This window comes from Quercus robur, chromosome 9 (genome assembly GCF_932294415.1).
Source record: "Quercus robur chromosome 9, dhQueRobu3.1, whole genome shotgun sequence".
In the NCBI taxonomy this organism is placed as follows: domain Eukaryota; kingdom Viridiplantae; phylum Streptophyta; class Magnoliopsida; order Fagales; family Fagaceae; genus Quercus; species Quercus robur.
The window spans coordinates 45,078,231-45,100,657 of NC_065542.1; the positions used below are offsets into that span (position 1 = coordinate 45,078,231).

General features: G+C 33.8%; 1 protein-coding gene across 3 annotated transcripts; it reads right to left on the bottom strand.

Moving 5' to 3' along the window:
- Window positions 1-892: 892 nt before the first annotated feature.
- On the bottom strand, window positions 893-21,393 carry LOC126698629 (uncharacterized). 3 transcript variants are annotated; one of them, XR_007646541.1, is made up of 20 exons: window positions 21,187-21,393; window positions 20,212-20,908; window positions 17,526-17,726; window positions 16,631-16,714; window positions 16,390-16,449; window positions 14,391-14,435; window positions 13,297-13,496; window positions 12,665-13,168; window positions 12,224-12,320; window positions 11,939-12,118; window positions 11,424-11,513; window positions 8,361-8,423; window positions 8,109-8,183; window positions 6,673-6,723; window positions 5,911-5,988; window positions 5,271-5,405; window positions 2,729-2,836; window positions 2,531-2,596; window positions 1,124-1,514; window positions 893-979 (listed from the first exon to the last, which is right to left on the bottom strand). XR_007646541.1 is itself a non-coding variant. In XM_050395999.1 (19 exons), exons 2-19 carry the CDS (start codon window positions 20,578-20,580, stop codon window positions 1,440-1,442), a joined length of 2,481 nt encoding a protein of 826 aa, XP_050251956.1. In that variant the 5' UTR covers window positions 20,581-20,908; window positions 21,187-21,393; the 3' UTR covers window positions 984-1,439. The 3 variants fall into 3 exon arrangements, 2 of the variants coding, with proteins under 2 accessions (XP_050251956.1, XP_050251957.1); XM_050395999.1 differs by lacking the exon at window positions 893-979 and having other exon boundaries at window positions 984-1,514; XM_050396000.1 differs by lacking the exons at window positions 893-979; window positions 20,212-20,908; window positions 21,187-21,393 and adding an exon at window positions 18,752-19,467 and having other exon boundaries at window positions 984-1,514.
- Between the last annotated feature and the right edge of the window lie 1,034 nt (window positions 21,394-22,427).

Genomic DNA, 22,427 nt, shown 5'->3' on the forward strand with positions numbered 1-22,427 from the left:
ACCATAAATGATGTTACGTGGTATTATTGTTTACCAACAGAATTATGAATTACTACAACTAAATTTTTTACACCTTCACACATTTATACTAATAATTAATAGCTAAATTATTCTATCTTTTACTCAAAAAAATAATAATAGCTGAAATATAGTTGAAATTATATTATTTGATTAATTAATTACATAGAATGATTCTCGTTTACAAACTTATAAAAATTAGATTCACCAATCATATATTGTTACTACAAATTTAAATTTTTATATTATCAATAAATTAAAAATAATAATTTAATATCTTATGAACTTTTTTATAAACTTACAAGATGCAATCTCAAGTCTATATAAGTATATAATATCATATACACTTAAAGCGAACCATATTCTTTGTTATAAACTCATAAGTAAAACTCACCTTTGAATACTGGCTTGCAAGGAGAGGGCACCCAAGAGCTTATATACACATGGTTAAGTTTATACTTAATTCATTTGGAACACAAGGATCATAACATTCTTACAAGCTTGTTTACAAACACATGACCTGGACTTACTTGCAAAACAAACGAACATAAACAAACTTTTCCTTGAGTTGAACTGGAACAACAGACTTAATTGCAAAATAATCGAACATAAAGAAACTTTTTCTTGAGTTGAAACCAAGTTGTTACTCAATTCATTTACACATACACGCGTATATAGATCCATATTGTTTGACTGAACTTAACTTGTCAGCCTGCACCCATTGACTGAAATAACAATAATAGAAGAAAAAGGCTAGATTGCAAGAACCAACAGCTGATGATGAAGGCTACTGGCCCAATGGACTGGACATAACTCATGGTATAAGATACATAAATTGATGTATTGGTAAAAAAAATAAAAAAAATAAAAAAAAAGTGAGAATATGGTGAAGCCACACACGCATATAAGATGTGAAGCTGTCTTTGGCATTTAATATAGTTACATCAACTTCGTCTTGCATCTGATTTGAGAGATAAAGAGTATCATTTACCTTATAAATTGATATATATTATCAGTATTACATCAAACACTTTATAATCAGGAGTAAAAGCATCTTCTTTGTAAATTGTTTTATTAGTTATTTACAAAAATTTGGAGCACAAACCTATAATAAGCCCAGCATCAGATCCACCATAAAAGATTGGGATAATGATCCTTTCTGCTAGACTGTACAACAGATATTGGTGTGTAGTATTTGAGATTATACTTAAAACATTAGTTAGAAACTCGTTGTCAGAAGCTTCAGCAATATGGCAGTTCATAGTTGATGGCTCCAAACCATTGGATTGACAAAATTCATTGAGTGGTCATCACCAACAGTGAGAGAACCATTATCCTTCAAAATTAATCATTAGTCTGATGGATCTCCATTTGCACCAAGGAATTATGTACTGATGCATGGCAATTCTAATGGGATTATGTTAACTGTACCCGTTCTCAAAGCTGGACAAATGAGTGTCTGACAGAACAGAGAACAGTTGTGTGTCTACAAATTGCTGCAAAATCCGAACAACCAATGCATAAGCAATAAAATTCACATTGACCATTCGACTTCAAACTAATCTGAAAATTAAGATTGCAGATGTAGATAGACTTAGCTTCCAGTCAATTACATTATTACAAAGTCAATTTTCATGCTATAAAGTTTTGAGTCAGATAGAAACCAATCTAAAGGCAACATCACCAATCCAGAAATTTAGTTTGCTTATGTAAGTATACACAGTTTGCTCATAACACCTAAAGTGTATACAAAAAGAGGCTCATATCGAAACAAACAAGCTAAGACTTAGTGCTAACAAGTTCTCTAACAGTTCATTCCACAGACGAATGGAAAGGACTAAGGAGAACATAGCGCCAAAAAGAAGGGGAAAAAAGAAGGGAAAAAAAGAAGAAGAAAAGAATAGATATCAAAGGGAAAAGTCTAGCACTAAATTGGTTGCTCATGGAGAGAATCTTAAAGGGCTGGAGAAATTTCTATTCCCAATTGGCTAACCTTCAGATAGATCGTAACAACACTGGGATTCTTTTCTCAGAACTAAGAACAATGGATTTGTTAGAAATATGTACTGCAAAAAACATGGGTCTTAGTAAACATATCTGCCACTGCAGTGCAGTTGCACTAATGAAAAATATTTTGCCCCCAAAAAAAATCAAAATGAGCAGTGGTTCCTGCTGAACAATAACATGTTAGCTGATGCATCCACAATTTTCCCAAACGCATGATTGCTCTAATTCCATGAAAATTCACCTGCATGTGTCTTACATTTTCAATAAACACAGAGGGGGACAGCATATAAACCACAACTTAGAGAGTCTTCATACTATCTCAAGGTTGAAATGCATGACAAATCATCTACACATGGAATCTACAAACCAAAACGCATTTTATGGTAGAACAAATCTCAAAAAGTTACAATTGATAATAATAAATGGAGAAGATTAGGCCACATGTTAAAATGTAACAATAATTTGAATAAGTACCCCAATATAAAATAAAAAAACCAAAAATTACCTTCATAAAAGGTCGGTCCCTACTAGGAAAGGAATCAATAAAGCTATCTTTAAGAAGTAAAGAAACCTGGAAAGATGATAACCAAAGATTCAAATGTCAAAGAAGTATAACAAGCTAGGCACTCTAAGGTATTTGCAGTGTTTTGTCATTGACAAATATACATGAATATTAGCAAATAATGAGTTTAGTAACGCTAACCCTGTCATTGTTTGATTGTACACAAGTTATTGCATGAGACTTCAGGTCTGAACAAAGTGACTCCAAGTAGCATCTCATAACATTCAAAAACTCAGCTGCAGCTTCAGCCTACAAATCAGTAATCCAGGTATTAGTTGCTTCCTGAAGCATAAAGCATGAGGAAAAAACAAGACCTAAGTGGGTTGATGCTACAAATTTATTTGCTTTAGGGTGGTAAAAAGCAAAAGATACTTATTATGTTATGCATATTATAGTAACTAGCATTGAGAAGAATGCAGAGAATCATAGAGTTGCCCTTCAGTGGTTTGAAGCTACAAAGTTTTCATTAAGCTTTTCCTTTGAGAGAAGGGGGGTGGGAGGAGGTTAAATCATGCACCCAGTAGATCTTGAACCCACAACTTCTCTCTCCACCTTGTTTATAGAAGGGAAGGAAGTGCCACGTGAGCTAAAGCCCTAAATATATATATATATATATATATATATATATATAAATAAGAAAGGAAGTGGAAAAAAGCACAAAAAATACATGAGAATAAGGCAGCCTCCTTACTATTCAAAGTACATGATACAAGAATAAAACTGATCCATAGAACCTCCTAAGGTCTTCTGTTAGCCATCAATTCATGGGAAGCAAGAATCACTTCAGAGGATAAAACTAAAATATATTAATAAAAATTTCAGGATCTCTAAGAACCTTGAAACAAGTTTTTGGACCAACAAGAAACCATAAATGAATCATCTGTAACAAGTATGTTGAAAACATGATGTCAAGGTGTAGACCTCTTTCCATCAATAAGGCACAAAAGGGGCATTTGACATTACCATCCAGAAGGCTACCTCATTCTACATTTGCTTAAAACTAGGCAAACAACCCCTGCTATGCGCGGTATAGGAATTCTCTGATAAACAAAGTCTTCTGTCTGTTCATATAACCCTTCAAGAGAATCTCATAATTGCACTTAACTTTACAATTAATGTCTTAAGATAAGAAATAAACTTCTAAGACACTCAATGTCATGCCCCAAGCCCAAAAGGGTCTAAATCATAAGAAAACGAACCTCAAGAAAATCTATAGGGATTTTTTTTTCTTCATCAAGGAAACAATATATCTACATGATAATTTATTAACATTCTTCGTAATATAAGTCAAAGCTCTATAACACAATTACAAACGATACAACTACAAATAATGTGTCTCCAAATATACATATATATATTTCAAAACTCCAAATGGATCAACACAAGGTTACCATGCCCAAGGCTTAGCGGCTCCAAGAATCTAGTCTCGAAAAGAACTAACTACTGCCTCCAAGATTAGCAATATCAAATCACCACCCATTTATAACGCAAGAGATATTTTGAGAAAGCCTTGTGCTATATTGTTCAATCATTCTTGCCATTTTATCAATGAAAATGAATTTGCGGGATTCATATGGACATACCCAAAGTATAACATGTTTTGTAAAATGACAAGAATGATTGAACAATATAGCACAAAGCTTTCTCAAAATATCTCACTAATGTTATTTATTGTTGAATACAAATAAATAATTAAAATTATATAGATAATTAAAATCTTTCTTAGGTGGAAGGTTACATTCATTTAAAGCTTTGCTTAGGTGGAAGGCTAAAGAGTGACACAGTGGTAATTAGAAGATGATGAGGTGGAAGGATAAATGAAAGAGTTCTTTAATAATGCGCCACATGGCAGCACCTCATACTCTCGCACGAAGTCTCTACTTTTATATGTATAATAATATATATAAATTTTCCAGAAGTGCCCTTTCATCAGCAAAGGGGAGTCATGTTTATAGATGGATCAGTCCAAGTGGAAGATTGTGACATATGAACATGTGAAAAAACATACCAAATGTATAGTTTATTCAAAAATCTTATTGAACCTTTGAAATAGATTTCATAAAAGCTCTTTTCAAGGCTAATGGGGTAAACCTTTAGATGCAGTAAATTTCTTCCATAGGAAGCAGAGGTATGAAGTTCACACTAGTGGATTATCCTCTACAAAACTCCTAAAATCATCTAGAAACCCAATTCCCCCATAAGAAAATGTAGAATAAATGTACCAAGTGACATTACCACAAAATGTTTACAATTAGAACTCATTAGCCACCTTCTAAAATTCTATTTTTAACCATATTCAAGTTAAATCTATAATTGATGATTTTGTAAGACTTAAAAAGTCTTGACTTGCCCTAAGACAGGGAGAAACCAGTAACTTGCAATTGAATCATACATAATTTACAAGTTCTTGATAACAGAATTACGTGATCAAAGCAGTTATTGTTCAAACAGTATTACATCTTTGCATCTGTATCCTTCAATCATTTTCATACTGATTATATGACTTAAAGCTAAACAAATAAAGAGAGTTTCTTAGTCTAAAATTCAGTAAAATTTCACTAGATTTTTTGTCATGATAGATGTGTTTGCCTCTGTTTTCTAATGCCACCAATGAAGTGTCTAACAAGAAAATAATCAGACTTGGAAGAAACATTAAATGTTTTTCATGGCATATCATCATAACCTGCACATCGCTGCACCTATAAACAGGATGCCTTTTAGCAATCGAACTTTCACGTGACAATCTAGCATGGATTGGCCCCAGTTCAGAAACAAGCTCTTTATGCCGGGGAAGTGCAGGCAGGTGACACATTTTCACCTGCACAAACAACAAAGTAACAATAACTAAATGTTAAAATTTCTTTAAAAGATTGAAAAACTTGAAACAACAGTTAACTTGTATATAATGGAATAATAAATGCCTAAGTTTTTATTTTTTTTATTCTATCATAGGACCACATAGGAGATATCAACTTTCTTAGTCCTAATGATGCTCGTTGTAATACATGATATATTTACAAGATGAAATACAGTAATATGAAAGTGGGGAACTAGGAAAGCAGACTAACGTATCCGTTCTTTTTTGCTCTTTTTTTCCTACATTACAGTTTCAAGTTCTCAACATGTTGCGGTACAACACACGCACACAAGCCACCAAGATTTTTTTTAATCGTAATAGAATAATCAGGTATAGTGTCAAATTCTGATTCTAGCATGACAAAATCCAGAGGTGCCATTCCCAGTTATACTACTGAAGCCAATATACTTCTCAATTAGCAAATTTGAAAATATAAAAAGAACAAAACTAGAAAGCTCTAACCAACCTCGTCTTTGAGAACGTTAACATGAACAACGTTTGATGCTTTCATCTTCAAATCAACTGGTTTATATTGAATGCCAACCTGCAACAGATAACAACAATTCAAAGTTCTGTGAACTCTTCCATTTTAACTTAATTTCCTATATAAAATTATCACAAAAAGGCGCAATATTCAATTTTAAAATATTAAAGCACATAAGTTCTTGGAAAATACTTCACATAGTAACTGATAAACTACCACTTCTTGTCCCAAAAGTTTAAACTACTAGAAAATGGTGAATTTAATCATTTAACCATTATTCTAACATTTCCCCTCACGTGTGGGTCCATCTCCACCTTAATTTGTGGGGGATGTGAGACTTTTAACTTTAAAAATGGGACGTAGAGTGGAGATAGTGTTTAAACTTAGGACCACCTACTCTTATACTATGATAAAGTACCACTTGGCCCAAAAGTTTAGGCTGTTAGAAAAGGGTGAATTTAATCATTTATCACTATTCTAACACTCCCCTTAACGTGTGGACAAATTTAATCATTTAACAATTATTCTAATAGTACCCTCCCTAATCCCTATTACACTATTTTACTGAATTTTTATGATGTATACCCTAAAAACATTAAACTTGCCTTAACATCTTACCTATAGATGAAACAAACTTGTTTTAGAAACTCATGAAAGAAAGTAATCTGCAAGAATATTTCTACACAATTTTATGTTGTTTATATTTACTTAAACATATAACTGAAATAAGTATATGAAACTCACAATATAAGGAACTGGTGCATCAAGAAAATCAAGCATCCTGCCTGGTAAAACCTGTTAAAAATCAGTAGAAGCTCAGTGTAAAGAGTAAGCAGACAAATCCTTAAATAAGTATCAATGCCCTACATAAAAGACATTTTAAAAACAATTTCCCACTGATCTGAAAACATTTTTACAAACTAAAAAAGAAAATCACAAGAAGTTACCTGATTAAAGGACCAAAACATGAAGTTAAGGCTCGTATATATTGCAATTTTTGTTTATAAAAAAAGGAAACAGTCATTTATTTTAATTTTTTTCCAATTTACAAATTATAAAGTATGTTCTGGAGTTGAAGCATGCTGGCAAAGACATGGATGTGGTGGAGAAAAAACTGCATGACGGCAATGGTGAGCGATGGTGGCAATATAGTGGAAGTGTGGGTGGCCACAACAGCGATTGTTATGGTGGCAATAATTTATGTTGATGGTTGTGAAGACAGCAGTAATTGTGGTGGCAGAACCAGTTCCTGTGATTTAGCAGTGTTGAAGTGGTAGTCATGATGGTGATAGCAGGGTGGTAGTTGATTGAATGACTGGCTATCAAGAATGATGTTAGCAACCTTTCAATTTTTAATGGAAAAGTAACTTCTTGCCTCCTTTTTTATTAATTGGACTGAGTTTATGAATCCACTGTTAAATTACCGATTGTCCCAGAAACTTAAGCTGTTAGGAAATGGTAAATTTAATCACTTAACCATAAGTCTAACACTCCCCCTCATTTGTGGGCCTAAACAAGTGGGAATTTAACATTTTAATGGGAGGTAGAGTAAAGTCAAGAATCGAACTCAGAATCTCCTGTTTTGATATCAATATAAATTACCGATTGTCCCAGAAACTTAAGCTGTTAGGAAATGGTGAATGTAATCACTTAACCATAAGTCTAACATCCACTATACTCAATAAGGATATCCAACCACCACCCTTAATTAATTGGAACTTTCGGGATTCAATTACAACACTTCAGAAAATTTCAAAATATACATTCGTCAATAAAGGGTGTAGAAAATCAGTAACTTTAAATCATTTACAAAAATTTGTGGCTGAAAATAGTGTTGAAATTTGAAAATCAATTTGTAACCTGCTCTCTGTGTGTTTGTGCAGAGACCCACATATAGATATAGATAGATAAACATACTTCCACAAATGAAACAAAATGGTTTGAAGTCCTTATGCTTTAAGGCATATGCACCTTGTAGAATGTAGAACACCAACAAGGAGTGAAGCAGATTAAACTATTTTCACAAACTGATCAGAAACTTTAGGATTTTAAAAATATTCCAGTAAAAAATGATCAATGGTATATTATGGCTGATTTCAAATTTTAGCTATATCCAAAATTCTTTATGTTGGCTATGATTGCTCCAAGACAGAGCGCTAGCCAAATGCCATCATACTTACAGGAAGCAATAAACTCTGCCACTGGAATGGGCGAATCAAGGGAACAAGGGATAACACTACAGCTGATAGAACACCCTGCATTGGTTGAATTTTGTGTCAAAGCCTAGACTCAAATGAGAAGAACCCCATTCTAGTCATCAAGAATGGGAAACAGCTGCAAATAAACAGCTAAGTACAAAACATAATCACAAGCATCTTTCTGATCTCTGGGTTGACAATTAGACAATTATTTTCAATAATGAATCAACTTACCAGATTTGGGCACACTACCAGCACTTGTTTTTCCAATAATACACCTGCAACCAATGACAAAACCTGAAAGAAACAACATCCATCATATTCTCAACTCACTACCAAAATCCACAACACTACCGGTCAGCACATTTAACTAATGGCTAAATACTAGTATGGAAGCCTATCAATCAGCAGAACAATAACAAAAGGTTGGTGAGTAAAATTTTTAAAAAAAAAAAATTTGATAAATTATACATAAATAATCATCAAAAGTTCAACAAGAACTGCAACTGATCATTTATAAAATGATTTATGTTCTCACAAATTGCTTTTCTTTTCTTATTTTAGTAAGAAATAGTGTACATCTAGTGAATCACTCTATGTTGTATTTGCCAGTAGGACTGCACTTGCACTTTCACCCCATTCCTTTGGAAGTTTTTGGTGTATTTCATTTATATATAAGAAAGAAAGTAACACAGGACAAAACAAAAATGGATAAAACACCACAATTGAAAAACAGAAAAATAATGTTGTGCAATAGCAGAAGCTCTACTATCAATAGTTGGGATAGCAGAACCTCTTTACATTGTTCGTTCAATAACACCCACGGAACTTATGTGGTTCAGAAAACAACCTTCCTCCACGAAAAGAAAGGAAAATCTACCAAGCTCAATAAGGATTACAACACTCAACCTCTCTTACAAAGCTCTCACTCATGGGTATCCTTTCAACCTAAAAGAACTATCAAACTACTCTTCCAATCTTCTCCTCTATCAAGAGAAACTCTTCTTTTAAGACTACGGGAGCACCCTTGAGCTAAGGCCGCCAAACCCTTTATTGTACTATCTAAATAGAAGCCTTCAAATCTTATTCCTTAGTGGACAGGAAATATTAATTACCTGTTTGACAAAGAATATATTACTTCCTTGACAAGGAATAAACTTTCCTTCCACACAAAGAAAACCCTAAAAAAGTAACCAAGTCAACTTTTCTTCGACACTAAAAAAAGCCAAATAAATAGGTAACCAAGTCCAAATAGGAATTTGAGACAATTTTTAACAAATCTCTACCTTGACTCAAAATCTACTAAGCAATTTTCCTTGTTTATTGTGATAGCTCCATGTTAAGCTGAACATGTCTTTTCAAGCAAATGATCATCATTTGCACATTCAATCTGCTGCGCACATATATCAACCAATTGCAAACTCATACAAATCTTCTCTCTAATTATACCAGGATCAACCTTGAACTTTGATACCACTTTTTGTGTGATAGTATTAGCTCTAATAACAAGTTTTGGGATAGCGGAAGCTTTTATATCACTTGTTGTGCAATAGCATTTATGAATTTGAACAAATAACACTAAAGGAAAATAAATCAACAAGCACACACATAGAAAACATAGGAATTTATGTGGTTTGGCACAGAGAGAGAGAGAGAGAGAGAGAGAGAGAGATCAAATCCACTATACTCAATAAGAGTTACATGCTTAATCTCTCTAACATAGCTCTCAACCACAGGTATCTTTTCAACCCTAAAAAGATTTATCAAAATACTCTTCTTCAAAGAAGCTTCTAATCTATCAAGAGAAACTCTTCTTCTAAGAGTATGGGAGGACCCTTGAGCCAATGCCACCAAACCCTTTACTGTATTGTCTATATATGAGCTTTCAAATCCTATTCCCTGGTGTACAAGAAATAATAATTACTTATTTCACAAGGAATAGACTTTAATTCCACACCAGGAAAAGCTAAATAGGAAACCAAGTGCAAATAGGAATTTGAGACAATTACCAACAAATAAAAAAATCGATAACCTAGAACTCAGCAATTAGGCTTCCTTGGAGTTAGCACCAAACAAGAAAGAACAAATTTAGAAGTCAGCACTTAGGAAGTTACGATTGGAAAAATTCCAAAAGAAAAATTATTCATCAACCAAACTGTGAAAACAAAACCTAACCCTGAATTCCTTAAATAGAGTCCAAAAGTTGTTATCCTAGTAGTAATAGAAAATAAATTTGCTAACCTAGTAAGAAAAGGAGTTAAATTCCTAAACCATATTGGAAAATAAAATATAAAATTACATAAATAAATATTAAACATCAATTGATTGGGCTTAGGCCTTAGGCCCAATTACTTGCAGGCTCAATGCATAAGGCCACAAGTGGGTCATCTTCTTTTTGTGTCTATGTCCATAAGTCTACGTAATTGGAGGCCTATATCTTGCGTCCACACCAAAAAAACAAATGAAGCAATATGAGGAAAGAGTTATTTTCTCCTTGAGATTGGAAATACTATTTAAGTGAGTATAAGAAAATATTGAAAAAGCTATATCATCCCACACCAAGACTTCCTAGATAAGAATCGCCAACCAAAGGTCTAAGAAGTATCCAATTATCCATTGAAGAACTCAATTTAAATACACTTGATTGCATCCTTGATTTAAGAAGTAACAAAAGGACAAATCTATGGTATTTGACAAGAAAATCAGTGGGCTTAAAAATCACAAAAGTTAATTCAAATTCCATTTATGCCCTTAGGTGTAACTGTGGTGATGATTCTACAATTTGATTCAAAACATTAGCTACAATATAAGCTTCTTGTTTTCTAACAGAAGATTAACTTTATTAATTCAAGCATCAATTGCTTCTCAGAAGATGTGATACCATATTATTTATGAGATCAGGTATCCAATTCTGCTTCCTTATTTAAAATTCTGGCTTAAAATGTTTGCATTGTAACAATGATGAGACTTCAAGCATAATGAAGGGCTGCATTTGATCTTTAGTCCAACAAGCTGTATTGGTTCTCGAGTAATATCTAAGTTTTTTTCATTGAAGGCTTTTCACCCTTTTTAACAAACTCCTTAGTGTATAGCAAATTGCCAATTATGGTCCTTATTCCCAAGAAATATTGATCAGAAGAAGAAAGAAAAGAACACACACAATTCACATGATGACAGCCCCAAAACATGTATATTTTCCTAAAAAAATTTAAAGGGAAAAGGAAAAGAAGAAGAAGATATATTCAAAGAACTACTCAAAACAGATTTGGGAAAAGATCCCAAGACAGTCATACTTACACTTTCGAGGGAGAGCGCTCGACAAATTGTTGCAGTTGTCCATATGGATAGCGCAAAAGCTTCCTCAGCAGCTGCCAACTTCGCATCAACCTTTTATCAAAGTTCAGTAACAGTAAGTAAATAATCTATGACGGAGCAGAGCCTAACAATAAACAGCTAGAAATGGAGTTTCCCCATGTCTGATAGACACTGCTGGACACAAAAGGCATTAGACATACCTCCAGTGCATGTCTGACAAACGTTCAGATAATACTTTTAGGGGGAAAAATCATTACAGGCATATTGGACACTTATTAAACACAGATTGGACACAATTGCAACACATTGAAATCATTTTATACCTTCCCTTGTTAAAATACACGGCCTTTGGTAGTAATTTGGAAAGGTGAGGAATGTTTCAAATATATATAAAGATTTAAAAATCAGATTCCATAATAACTCAAAACATGTGTGTGTGGGTGCATGATGCTGTGTATATGTCCATGCCTCCTAGATGATCATTAACAAATAAATACCTCAGCAACTTCAAGGGAATCTAAATTATTTTCATGAAAGCCAAGGGCAGCAAGTGGAGGCCGCATATACACAATAGCCTGTAAATGCTCAAGAGGCTGGAAAAGTAGTTCACTTCCTCTTGGGGGAAGAGACAGAGCATGATATCCACAAACTATCTGTAGCAAATCGTTTTTATTCTCCTGTCACAAGAATACCAAAAAAACAAAAACAATCAAATGACAATCATACCACCACAGTACCACCCACACTGAATAATGTGTAAATATTGGCAATTATAAACTAACCTTGGCCCATTCCATTATTAGGTCATCCCCAAAAGCTTTATCACAATTCGCAAAAATTTCATCATCATAATCCTCTGATTCCATGCTTCTAACTGGACTGCCAAAAATAACAATATATTACTGAGACAAATACCAGAGATTTTTTTTTGGGGGGGGGAAGAGGGGGGGGAGGAAGGGAGGGAGTATATTAGATGCTAGCAAGTACTTAAATCAATACAAAGTGCATTACATAACTATCAAGTTATCTGACACAGTAAAAACAAAACAGAAGAATTAGAACAAAGATGAAAAGCATTTACTTAAATCAAAGTTGCAACGATTTATCAAGTACTAGCAATGTAAGAAACATATCTGAACACAATACAACAAAATTCCACTGATGTTTGTCTTATCTAAAATGAAACAACACAAATAATCGTAATATAACAATAAATCTACCACCTGAATAGGGATTCAGAACTCCCAAGATGCCCCAGTGCAAGATTCCTAGAGGTGAATGATGTCCTGACCTCTGGAGAAATTTGATCATTTTCAAAGCATCCACACATTCTTTCCGAAGGTTGCGAACAAGTTTCTGAGGCCTCAAAAGTACATTCTTCAAAATTTTGTGAATTCTTACTACTATCTTTGTCTGTTTCCTTTACTTGGCTAAAATCTGAAGCCTCACTGGTGGTAACACTTTCAGGGGAGTGAGGCTCCCATATCTTCAATGACGAGGGTGAGATGAAATCATCATGAGAAATTCCTGCAGCAGCAGCAGTAAGGGCCAGTGCACTATCAACAGGTATGGCAGAAGCCATCCAATCACTAAGAGACTCCCTCTCAGGGGAGTCAACATTCCCATTCATTTGATCATGTACTTTGGTTACTGAAGGGACATAAGCATTAAGAGCCAATTCACTGACAAACTGTGTTATTCGATTCAGACGCTCCTGAGCAATGATACTGCATTAGATAAGTAAAACAGATTGAATTGTTAGATAAATAAAATAAAAAAAACATTATGTTTAAACATCTCGGTTAAATTTCAAGGAGAACCAATGTCTCTAAGTTTTACACCAATTTCAGCTAACCTGTTCAACATCTCATAGTGTAACTCAAAGAAAGGAAGTCTTGTAAGCAAACAATAGCAACGAGGGGCAGAAACCAAAAAACGCTTGTATCCTCCAGATGAATGAGAAAGAGGTGATGAGGTGCCTAAGATACCAGGTGACCTTTGAACAATTTCAGGAACATGTAAACAAACACCATAAAGTGTTGCATTGCCTGCCACCTGACAAAGGAAACATGAAATTTTCCAGTAACCACCTTCTCTTGGTTCTGGCAGAAAATAATGCACAACAAATAAATTCAAAACAGTGGAAAAAGTAAGAAGCAGAGTGTTGTATGCCAGTCTAGTGCAAGAAGCTGAGTATAGAGCTAGGCTCATACGTCATGTGAGCTTAGGTGGATAAAGCACCTACTGAGGAGTTGAGACTTAATGCAAAGTTACCTTTGAATATGTGTTGTGACAACCAGATGACAATTCATATTACTTTGAAATGTGTGTTTCATTAGTGGACTAAGCATCCGGAGATGGATGGCCATCTTGTTCAGGAAAAAGTGGAAAATAGAGTAATTGCTGCCCCAAATGTTTTTACATGAGCTCAAATTTTGGATATGTTTACTAAACCCTTTTGCAAAACTAGATTAAATAACTACTTAACAAGTCAGTATTATATGTCCCAGCTTGAAGGGGAGTGTTATTAGTAGCATTCACATGTTGTAAATTTGTACTAATGTACTAAAGTTGTTAGTATAAATACCAAGCATGTGTGTTAGGGTAAATTAATTTACCCAAACACACTTTCCAAGACTTACCAAAAAGTATTGCAAAGCATGAATGTATGATCATATATTTGTCAAACAATAATGTGCAAGACACAAATGAGGAACAGAGAAATACAAGTGCATGGGGAAAATCATTTCATAGGCTAAAATGAACAAAGTGGATAAACAAAAGGCTTCCGCTTCACTAAAACTGACAGCACAATATGTCATAAATCCAAGTCGTGTAAATTAATGTCACAGTGAATGAATAACACAAGGCTAGTAAGTAAGCATATTGTGAAAGCAATAGAAAAGCTTAGATATACATATGACACAGAGAAACAAAAGCAATACTCACCTTAAGTGAAAAAATAAATGCTAAATCATCTCTGCCTAAATGCTCCTGTTGGGAATATATAACAAAAAAATCATTTATTTGGTGGAAGGTAGAGAGACAGTGTAGAAAGAAATAGTTTAATTACTTGTATATAATGGCGATAAAACATAAAATTAACATATTGACTTGCAACAAAATATGCCAATGGCCTGATGGCATTCCGCCCCTCATGTGGGGTTTGTTTCCAGGGTTCAAGGATCTCTCAATCTTAAAATAAATAAAAATAAACTTGCAACAAATTTCTACATGAAGATGACTGCAGAAGATTATCTTAAAAAACTAAGTACATTATGAATGACAACTCAGAACAAGGATGACAAACATAAATATAGGCTCCCCTAACAAATCCAAATAATTTTATGTATGAGTATTGTTAGAATTTGGTTAAGTGATTAAAATCATCATTTCCTACCAGTTTAAGCTTTTAGGACAATTGGTAATTTATCACAATATCAAAGCAAGAGTTATGAGTTCGACCCTTGTTTTCACTCTACCTCCCATTTAAAATGTTAAAAATCTCATGTGTTGGATTCCACTTATTACGGGGAGTTTGGACCACACATGAGGGGAAGTGTTAGAATTATGGTTAAGTAATTAAATTCACCATTTCCTAACAACTTAAACTTTTGGGACAATTGGTAATTTATCAACTATTTTTTTAATTGCTAAAATTTTGAAATTTGCTAGATAGTCTCGTATCAATAAAACTAAAAGGCACCTAAAAAAGGGGAACAGCCCAAGTACAAAGGCAGAATAAACAATGCCGTCTTAGAGACACAAAAAGAAAACAAAAGAAAGAAAGTGGAAAAAAAAATAGAAGGACAGAAATTAACTCCTTAAGTATAAATCATCTAAAAAGCCATAAGTAATACAGATTAAAAAGAAGTTTATGAAGATGTGATATAAGGACAAATTGAGACCCCAGAGAAGATATCTTGACAAATCTCATTTTCATCTCCCCCCATAACTTGAAACCCTCCCATACTTCTCCAACCAAATAATTCGTCATCAAACCTCTAAGTGGAAGTGGGGTGAAGGAAAGACAGCAATAGTGTTAGAATTATGGTCAAATCATTAAATTCATCATTTCCTAATAGTTCAAGCTTTTGGGAGAATTGGTAATTTAACATGGTATCAAAGCAGGAGGTTCTAAGTTCGATCCCTAGCTTTACTCTACCACCCATTTAAAATATTAAAATTCCACGTATTAGGCTCCACTTATTAAGGGGGAGTTTAGGCCCACACGTGAGAGAGTGTTAGAATTATTATATAGAAAAACTGAATAACAGCTGCTGTCATTGGTGCAGCAGATGGATAATGTTGAAGAACATCCAGAATAGGAGGTATTTGCAAAGCTGCTACAGCTTCTAGAGAGAAAGTGGGGAAGCAGGAATTAATCCATTACCAAGTCAGTTTCCAGTGCCCAAGGAGCATTGAACTTGCACGGGATAACTGACAAACAAGTTAAACATTCTTTTTCTTCTTTTAATTATGAGCCCCTTGTGTATAAAATTTCCTAGTATAATCTCTAAAATCAAACCAGATGAACAACTTATAAAAAGGGGGAAAAATAATAAAAGAAAAATGACTTGTGGCTCTGATTGGATAGTATTAACCCTACAAACAAACACCACCCCCCCCCCCCCAAAAAAAAAAAAAAACAAAGGAGTCTCTTGGAGCAAAGGAGATATAAAACCTGATAAATGTAACTTTCCTCAGCTTTGAGACCAATTTGATTTTGCATGTACAAGACGAGAAAAGGCAGGAGAAGAAAGATATAGCTCTATGGTTTCTCAATATTTTTTAGTACCACAACATCTAACATACTGCTATTAATGTGCCTTGTTGAAAAGAACATGTTTTGTTAACAGAAAGAAGATAATTAGGAACAAAAAGATTTTGCAAATGTGGTGAATATTTTATATCATAGAAGACAAGACAAGACATTGGTTTGGCATACCTGTCCATAAATAAGTTCATTTAGCTCACTTAGTGATGGTGTCCTCTCCAACAAACGTGCCTGTACTATGATAATCATTGAATGAGACAAGCGTCACTATAAATAAATAAAAAGGTTGTACCCAATGCAAGAAGTTCCTACTTTTACAGGGTCTAGGAGAGGCTATGTGTGTGTGTGTGAGTGTTGTGGTTTTGGGGGGGGGAGCTGCACATAGCACCATAGAAAATAAGAAAGATCATACCTCAACACCTCCAGGAAAACAGAAGGCTGCTAGATCCTTCAGACGAATGGCTAACCTCTTTCCAGGAGGGTATCTAAAAAGTATCTATGACCCGAGAAGATGAAAGATAAAACAATAGTTATGTCAGCCAATATGAGTAGAGGACCAAAAACTCATTATTCAAGATATACCAACCAATAAATCATCAGAGTTTAAAAGGGCAGAAAACACGACAGATAAAAATAAAAATAAAAATTGATAAGTAATAAAATTATATAAATCAAGAAAACAAGTCACCCAAGTACACAAGAAGTATAATGGGGTAAACAATCAATTACAAAATTGCATAAATCTAATAAATCAACAATAGAAAAAAAGGAAAGGCTCCTCATGGCTGATAGCCAATCCAATAATGTTCTAAAAAAGAACAACTTGAGATTAGGCATAGAACTTTCCATGTCTTCAAAACTCCTACTATTCCTTTCCCTCCATATGCACCACATCAAACAATGATGGATAACCAACCAGATATGACCATTCTGATGACAACCAAACCAGCCTTCCCATAAAGAATAAAAATAAAAAATAAAAAATTGAATTACGGCAAAAAATTCTCGCCAGCAAATTAACTGTTTATTAATGCAGTGCCTATAAAATCATGTGCCACATGAAGCAGACACAAGATCACTGTACAAATGCCACAAGTAAAGATCTTGAAAAAAATTATAGAACTAGAATATCAAATGAGGCGAGTAATAAAGCAACATAGAAGATAGCTAGTTAAAATACTTTTTTTTAAAAGAACCTGAATGCATATGTGTGATAAATAAAATGACCCAGTAGATCAGATCATATACTGTTGAAAATAGAAAAAATATAAAATGGTTCCAGGAAAGAATTTAGTCATGCAGTCAACCTGAGGTTCCAATGTTGGAATTGAAGGCGCCCGATGCTGCAGCTTTTTATATTCTAATATTTCAGAATTTGCCATTTGTAACTGCCATTTCTTCCTTTTAGCAAATGCATCCTCCACAATCTCAAGATTAGCATCTGGATGAAGCCCCACAACAATAAAGTGTTCAAAGAGTGAGGTAGGCTCCTTGTATTTAGTGAGGTCCTACAATAAGATTCTCAAATAACTTACTTAAATAGGCAAATAAAAATGAAATAATTGCCATGAGAACAGATTAAAAGACATAATTAAAGCAAGCACTATTGTTACCTTCAGAATAAAAATGTCCCGACTGTGTAACTTACATGATAATGGAACATATCAACTTAGAAAAATCCTGAATCCACACACTTTAAGTAAATTGCACTCAATATGGGCAAACTTGTATCTATGAGAGTAGAAAAATTTGTATGATGCATCTCCAAACAGCAGGTTTCCATTATTATAACAAATAAGAACTTTGAAAATGTAATTAAAAAAATAAGTACTAATAGTTCAAATGCTCAACACAAAGTGACAATGAACTTAGTTAAGTAGTCCTTTGCCACAAAATCAATACGGTGGAATAAAAAAGAAAAAGTTCAACTTTTTGTGAAAACACAGAGAAAGGATGGAAGACTTTGGAAATATTATGGAGCATTAACTTTAAACAGACATTAATAATTCATATAAAAGGTGTTTCCAACCCTAAATTTTTTGTTAAAGCGTTAATAAATACCCTTAAAATTTTGAAGAAATAACTTAATCAGTACGCAATCAAAAAATTCAAATCTACACACACAACTAAAAACATATAACAAGCTGAAATTTTTTTTCCCATCAGAATATATGTAGCCTACACAAAACATAATCATAGACCACAAAAAGACTATAGTATAGCTCTCAGGTTGTGTTCCGCAGGTTGCCTTGGGGTTGTCATTATATGTATCTGATTAGCATGGGTTTTCCACCTTGCATTTTTTGAAGCATTACCAGTCTATTGCTAGTGATTTTTCTCCAATCAAATTAAGGTTTCCTCAAACAATAAGAAAAGAGAAGTCAGGTGTGGCATAAAGCCATTAAAAGCAGGAGGATAGTGAGGTTGTGGTTTCAAAACCCATTGGGTCGTGTATGACTTACCCATTTAAAAATAAATAAAAAATAAAAATAAAAAGGAAGAAGAAGATAAACAAAAGCCATTAAAAAAGGACCTTTATAGCACCATCTCAAGTCAGTAAACAGGAAGCTCCCTGCCCTCAATAAGCGCAGCTTTTCCCTCTTCCTCTATATACACCATACCAACTACAAAGGACCTCCCTCAGTAGTTAGCCACCAAATCCAACAGTGATCTAGGTATACTGCCACAGACACAGGCACCAAAACAGAAAAGAGAGAAAACAATTCCTAGAACTGTAGAGTGGACCCAAAGATGGCACAAAACATCACTTCAATGCATGGAACACCAACAGGTGATAAAATGACCTCTCTTGATCATACTTCCACCATAAGGATATACAACAAAGCTTTAATGAACCTAAGAAGGATATGTTCAAGGGAACCCCAAATCACAAATATTTTGCCAAGGGAAAGCATTGCTCTAACCTTGCTGAAGAACCTCATGAGACGACCAAACCACAAAATTGTGGCTTTTTATTGGTCTCAAGCTTTTATGTAATCTTCATCACATCACATCCTCTTATATTACCAAAATCGTTCATAACATATTCCAAATTAGGAAAGGCATCATATAATTCATTCCTAGTTAGCTTCGACAAACCTGGCACTCTAGTGAAGTTCCCCTTCCAAATAAACCATAGGAAGCAAATAAGATTACAAACTTCCACTTCAAATGGACAAAGTATTTTTCATGCCCTTGAGACAGCATAACATCATTCGGTAATATATTTTATGTGATAATCATATTCAATAAGGATTATTGTATTTCTATTCTTTTTCTTTTCTTTTCTTTTTTTTGTTGGGTGGGGTGGGCGGGAAGTGGAGAGATAAGTTATGTTAATTATTCTTGATGCTTCACCTTCAAGGAAAACTGACAAACAAAGGGAGACAAAATGTTTTATGGTTTGCAGTCTTTGCTTGTGCAGGCAGAACAGATATGGCTAGGGTATTAGTATCTTTTAGCCAGAAAATGCATTTTTTATTGATAAGAAGGATTTTCAAATAGCCTAATCACTAAAATCTATTGAGCAATAGTAAATGAACAATAATATACCTCCCATGTACTAGAGCTATGCCCTCTTCAAGTTTTCTAATAAGGTCTTATTATTTACCAAAAATTTACTGAAGTACGTATTCAGCTTCCTAGGTCAGAGGTCTCTGAGATAAATTATGCAGAACACGCTCCTCTGGGTAACAAAGTCACAAGGCCTATACATTACTGCATAAATGAACAGAGGATGCAGAAATTGAGTGATGACAGATTCTGCATCTTTTGAGCCAAAAAGATGAAACTCGTAATTACAAGGCCGTGTCTCAATTATAACTAGTAACCTTTCTGTGTCATAATGAATTTGTATAAACAGTTGGTGTTTCCGTAAAACATCATATTGAATAACATTTTACCACCTCAGAAAAAATATAAACAAAGTACTAACTAAATGAACTTAAAAATAAAAAAATAAAAAATAAAAAAGAGAAAATTAAGATAGAATACCAGAGATTTTGAGTGAAGCTGATACCACTGGCGTTTTTGGTTTGCCAAGACCTCAGGATTGAAACTCCGCCAATTACCTTCTTCCTGAGAATTGCTACCCCATTTCCAAGCCTTCTGCATCCGCGTCTTCAATCTCTGAAAGCTATTAGTACGACCATTAAATTTTGGTACAACATCACTCTGACTGCGTCTGTGTCCTTGCCCCAGCCCCGGCTCCGGCCTCAATGGTTGGATGTTCGGACTAACTGGGTACACATTATGCAGTGCATCACCGGCCACTCTAACCACCTGCTCAGATAAATGCTGCAACACCCAAACTGGTGATGCCGAATTCTCTTCTTGCACTTCTGCATCTTCCTTTTTATCCATTTTTAACAACTTTAGTTCATCCTATTATGCTCATTCCACCAATAAATCACAACTACCACCCCATTACACTAGCCACCCCAACATTCACACCATTCAATTGAATTTGACCCAATCTACAAGATATCAGTCTAGTTAGGCAGACCCAAATGAAAAAACAAGTCCAAATTTCAGATGGGTTCTCTTTTAATTCTTCATGATCCTACCCATGAATATACCCCAATCAACAAAATATTCAAATAAGCTCAAGACATCCACAAATTTATCTTTTTCTCCCTTTGTCACGTGTAATAAATGGAATTCAAACCTTTTAATGCATATAGTTGTCACCCTGTTGGCAAAAAGAACAAATACAGCACAGAAATTTGCAAACTTTCAATACAAATCAATAAAGTAGAGACCAAAAAAGAGAAAATAAAGCACTGGTTTTTCCAAACATTTCATAATAATGTTAAAGATATCACAATATAAAAACCGAAATGGAACATTTATAACGACCGGTGAGATTAAATAAATGCATGAAGAGAACAAATACCAGAAAATTGAAATATTAAAGCAAAGAAAGCATAACAAAATATCTGAGTCAAAATTGAGATATATTTGTAGTACCAGTTTTGGGTATCTCAGGTCTTGTTCTTCACAAGAGAGAGAGAGAGAGAGAGAGAGAGAGATACTAAAAATAGAGAGGGGATTGGCCAAAAAGTAAGAGGAAGTTTGGCATGACAGAGAAGGAGAGAGATTGTGGCTAGAGTTGAGAGACAACTATATATAATTCTATAGCATAATCTTTTCAACACAACTCTCAGTCAGATAGGAATGGAATGGAATAGCAATTTGTAATAAGAAACAAAACTGTAATGGAAGAGCGCAACATATATAATATCAGTCACCTCCCCAACATTTTCATAAATACCATTGGTCACCCTGGGAAATTTGAAAGTTACAATCACGTCTATATATATTAAATTTATTTAGCACTCTTCAAATATTTGAATGGATAGGTCTCAAAGTATCATGTTCAGATTTTTTTGCAAAAAAAAGACAAAAGGAAATTTAGATATAATTCCTTGGATTTTACACCTTAAATTTTTTAACTAAATTCAAACTTGCAATTATATTCATATTAGTCTTAAGTACTTAAATAAATATATTATATTCAAGTTCACATGCATATGTTACAAAAATAAAAATAAAAATAAAAATGTGCACATGCATATAAATTTTGCGCCTTTGGAGTCAAATCACATCCCTATCGTTGTCTCTCAATCTAACTTTCTTTTAAAATAACAATAATATCCCTCAACTTAACTTGAAATTATTAAAAATTGCCCAAAGTTGTATCAAAGTTACTAAGTAAAAAATAATATTAAGGAAACAATATTTTTCTTAATTATTAACCTAATTTATTGTAATTTGAACAACATTATTTTAATAGTTTCTCAGCAACCATCACTTTTATTATACAATAACCATGACATGAGTCATGTTATTAGTTATATATATATATATATATATATATATATATGTCATTAAAGGAATGTGTTACGTCTAAAATATTTTCATAATATTTTCACAGCAAATTATAGGTGGTTAGTTATTATTGGTTATAAATTGAATCTATCATTAAAACTATTTTTTTTCTCACCAATAACAACCTATTTCTTAAAATTTGTTGTAAATATAACATCTATCTGTTCATTCAAATATTTGCAATGGAAAATACCGATGTTTGAGCAAATCCAATGACCAAACCCAGCCCAAATTTTCACAGCAACATCCACTAGTGTCCAATTTTGATGTGCACCATTCCGAGGACAAATCCGACCAACCAAACCCTGCTTTCTCCCTTT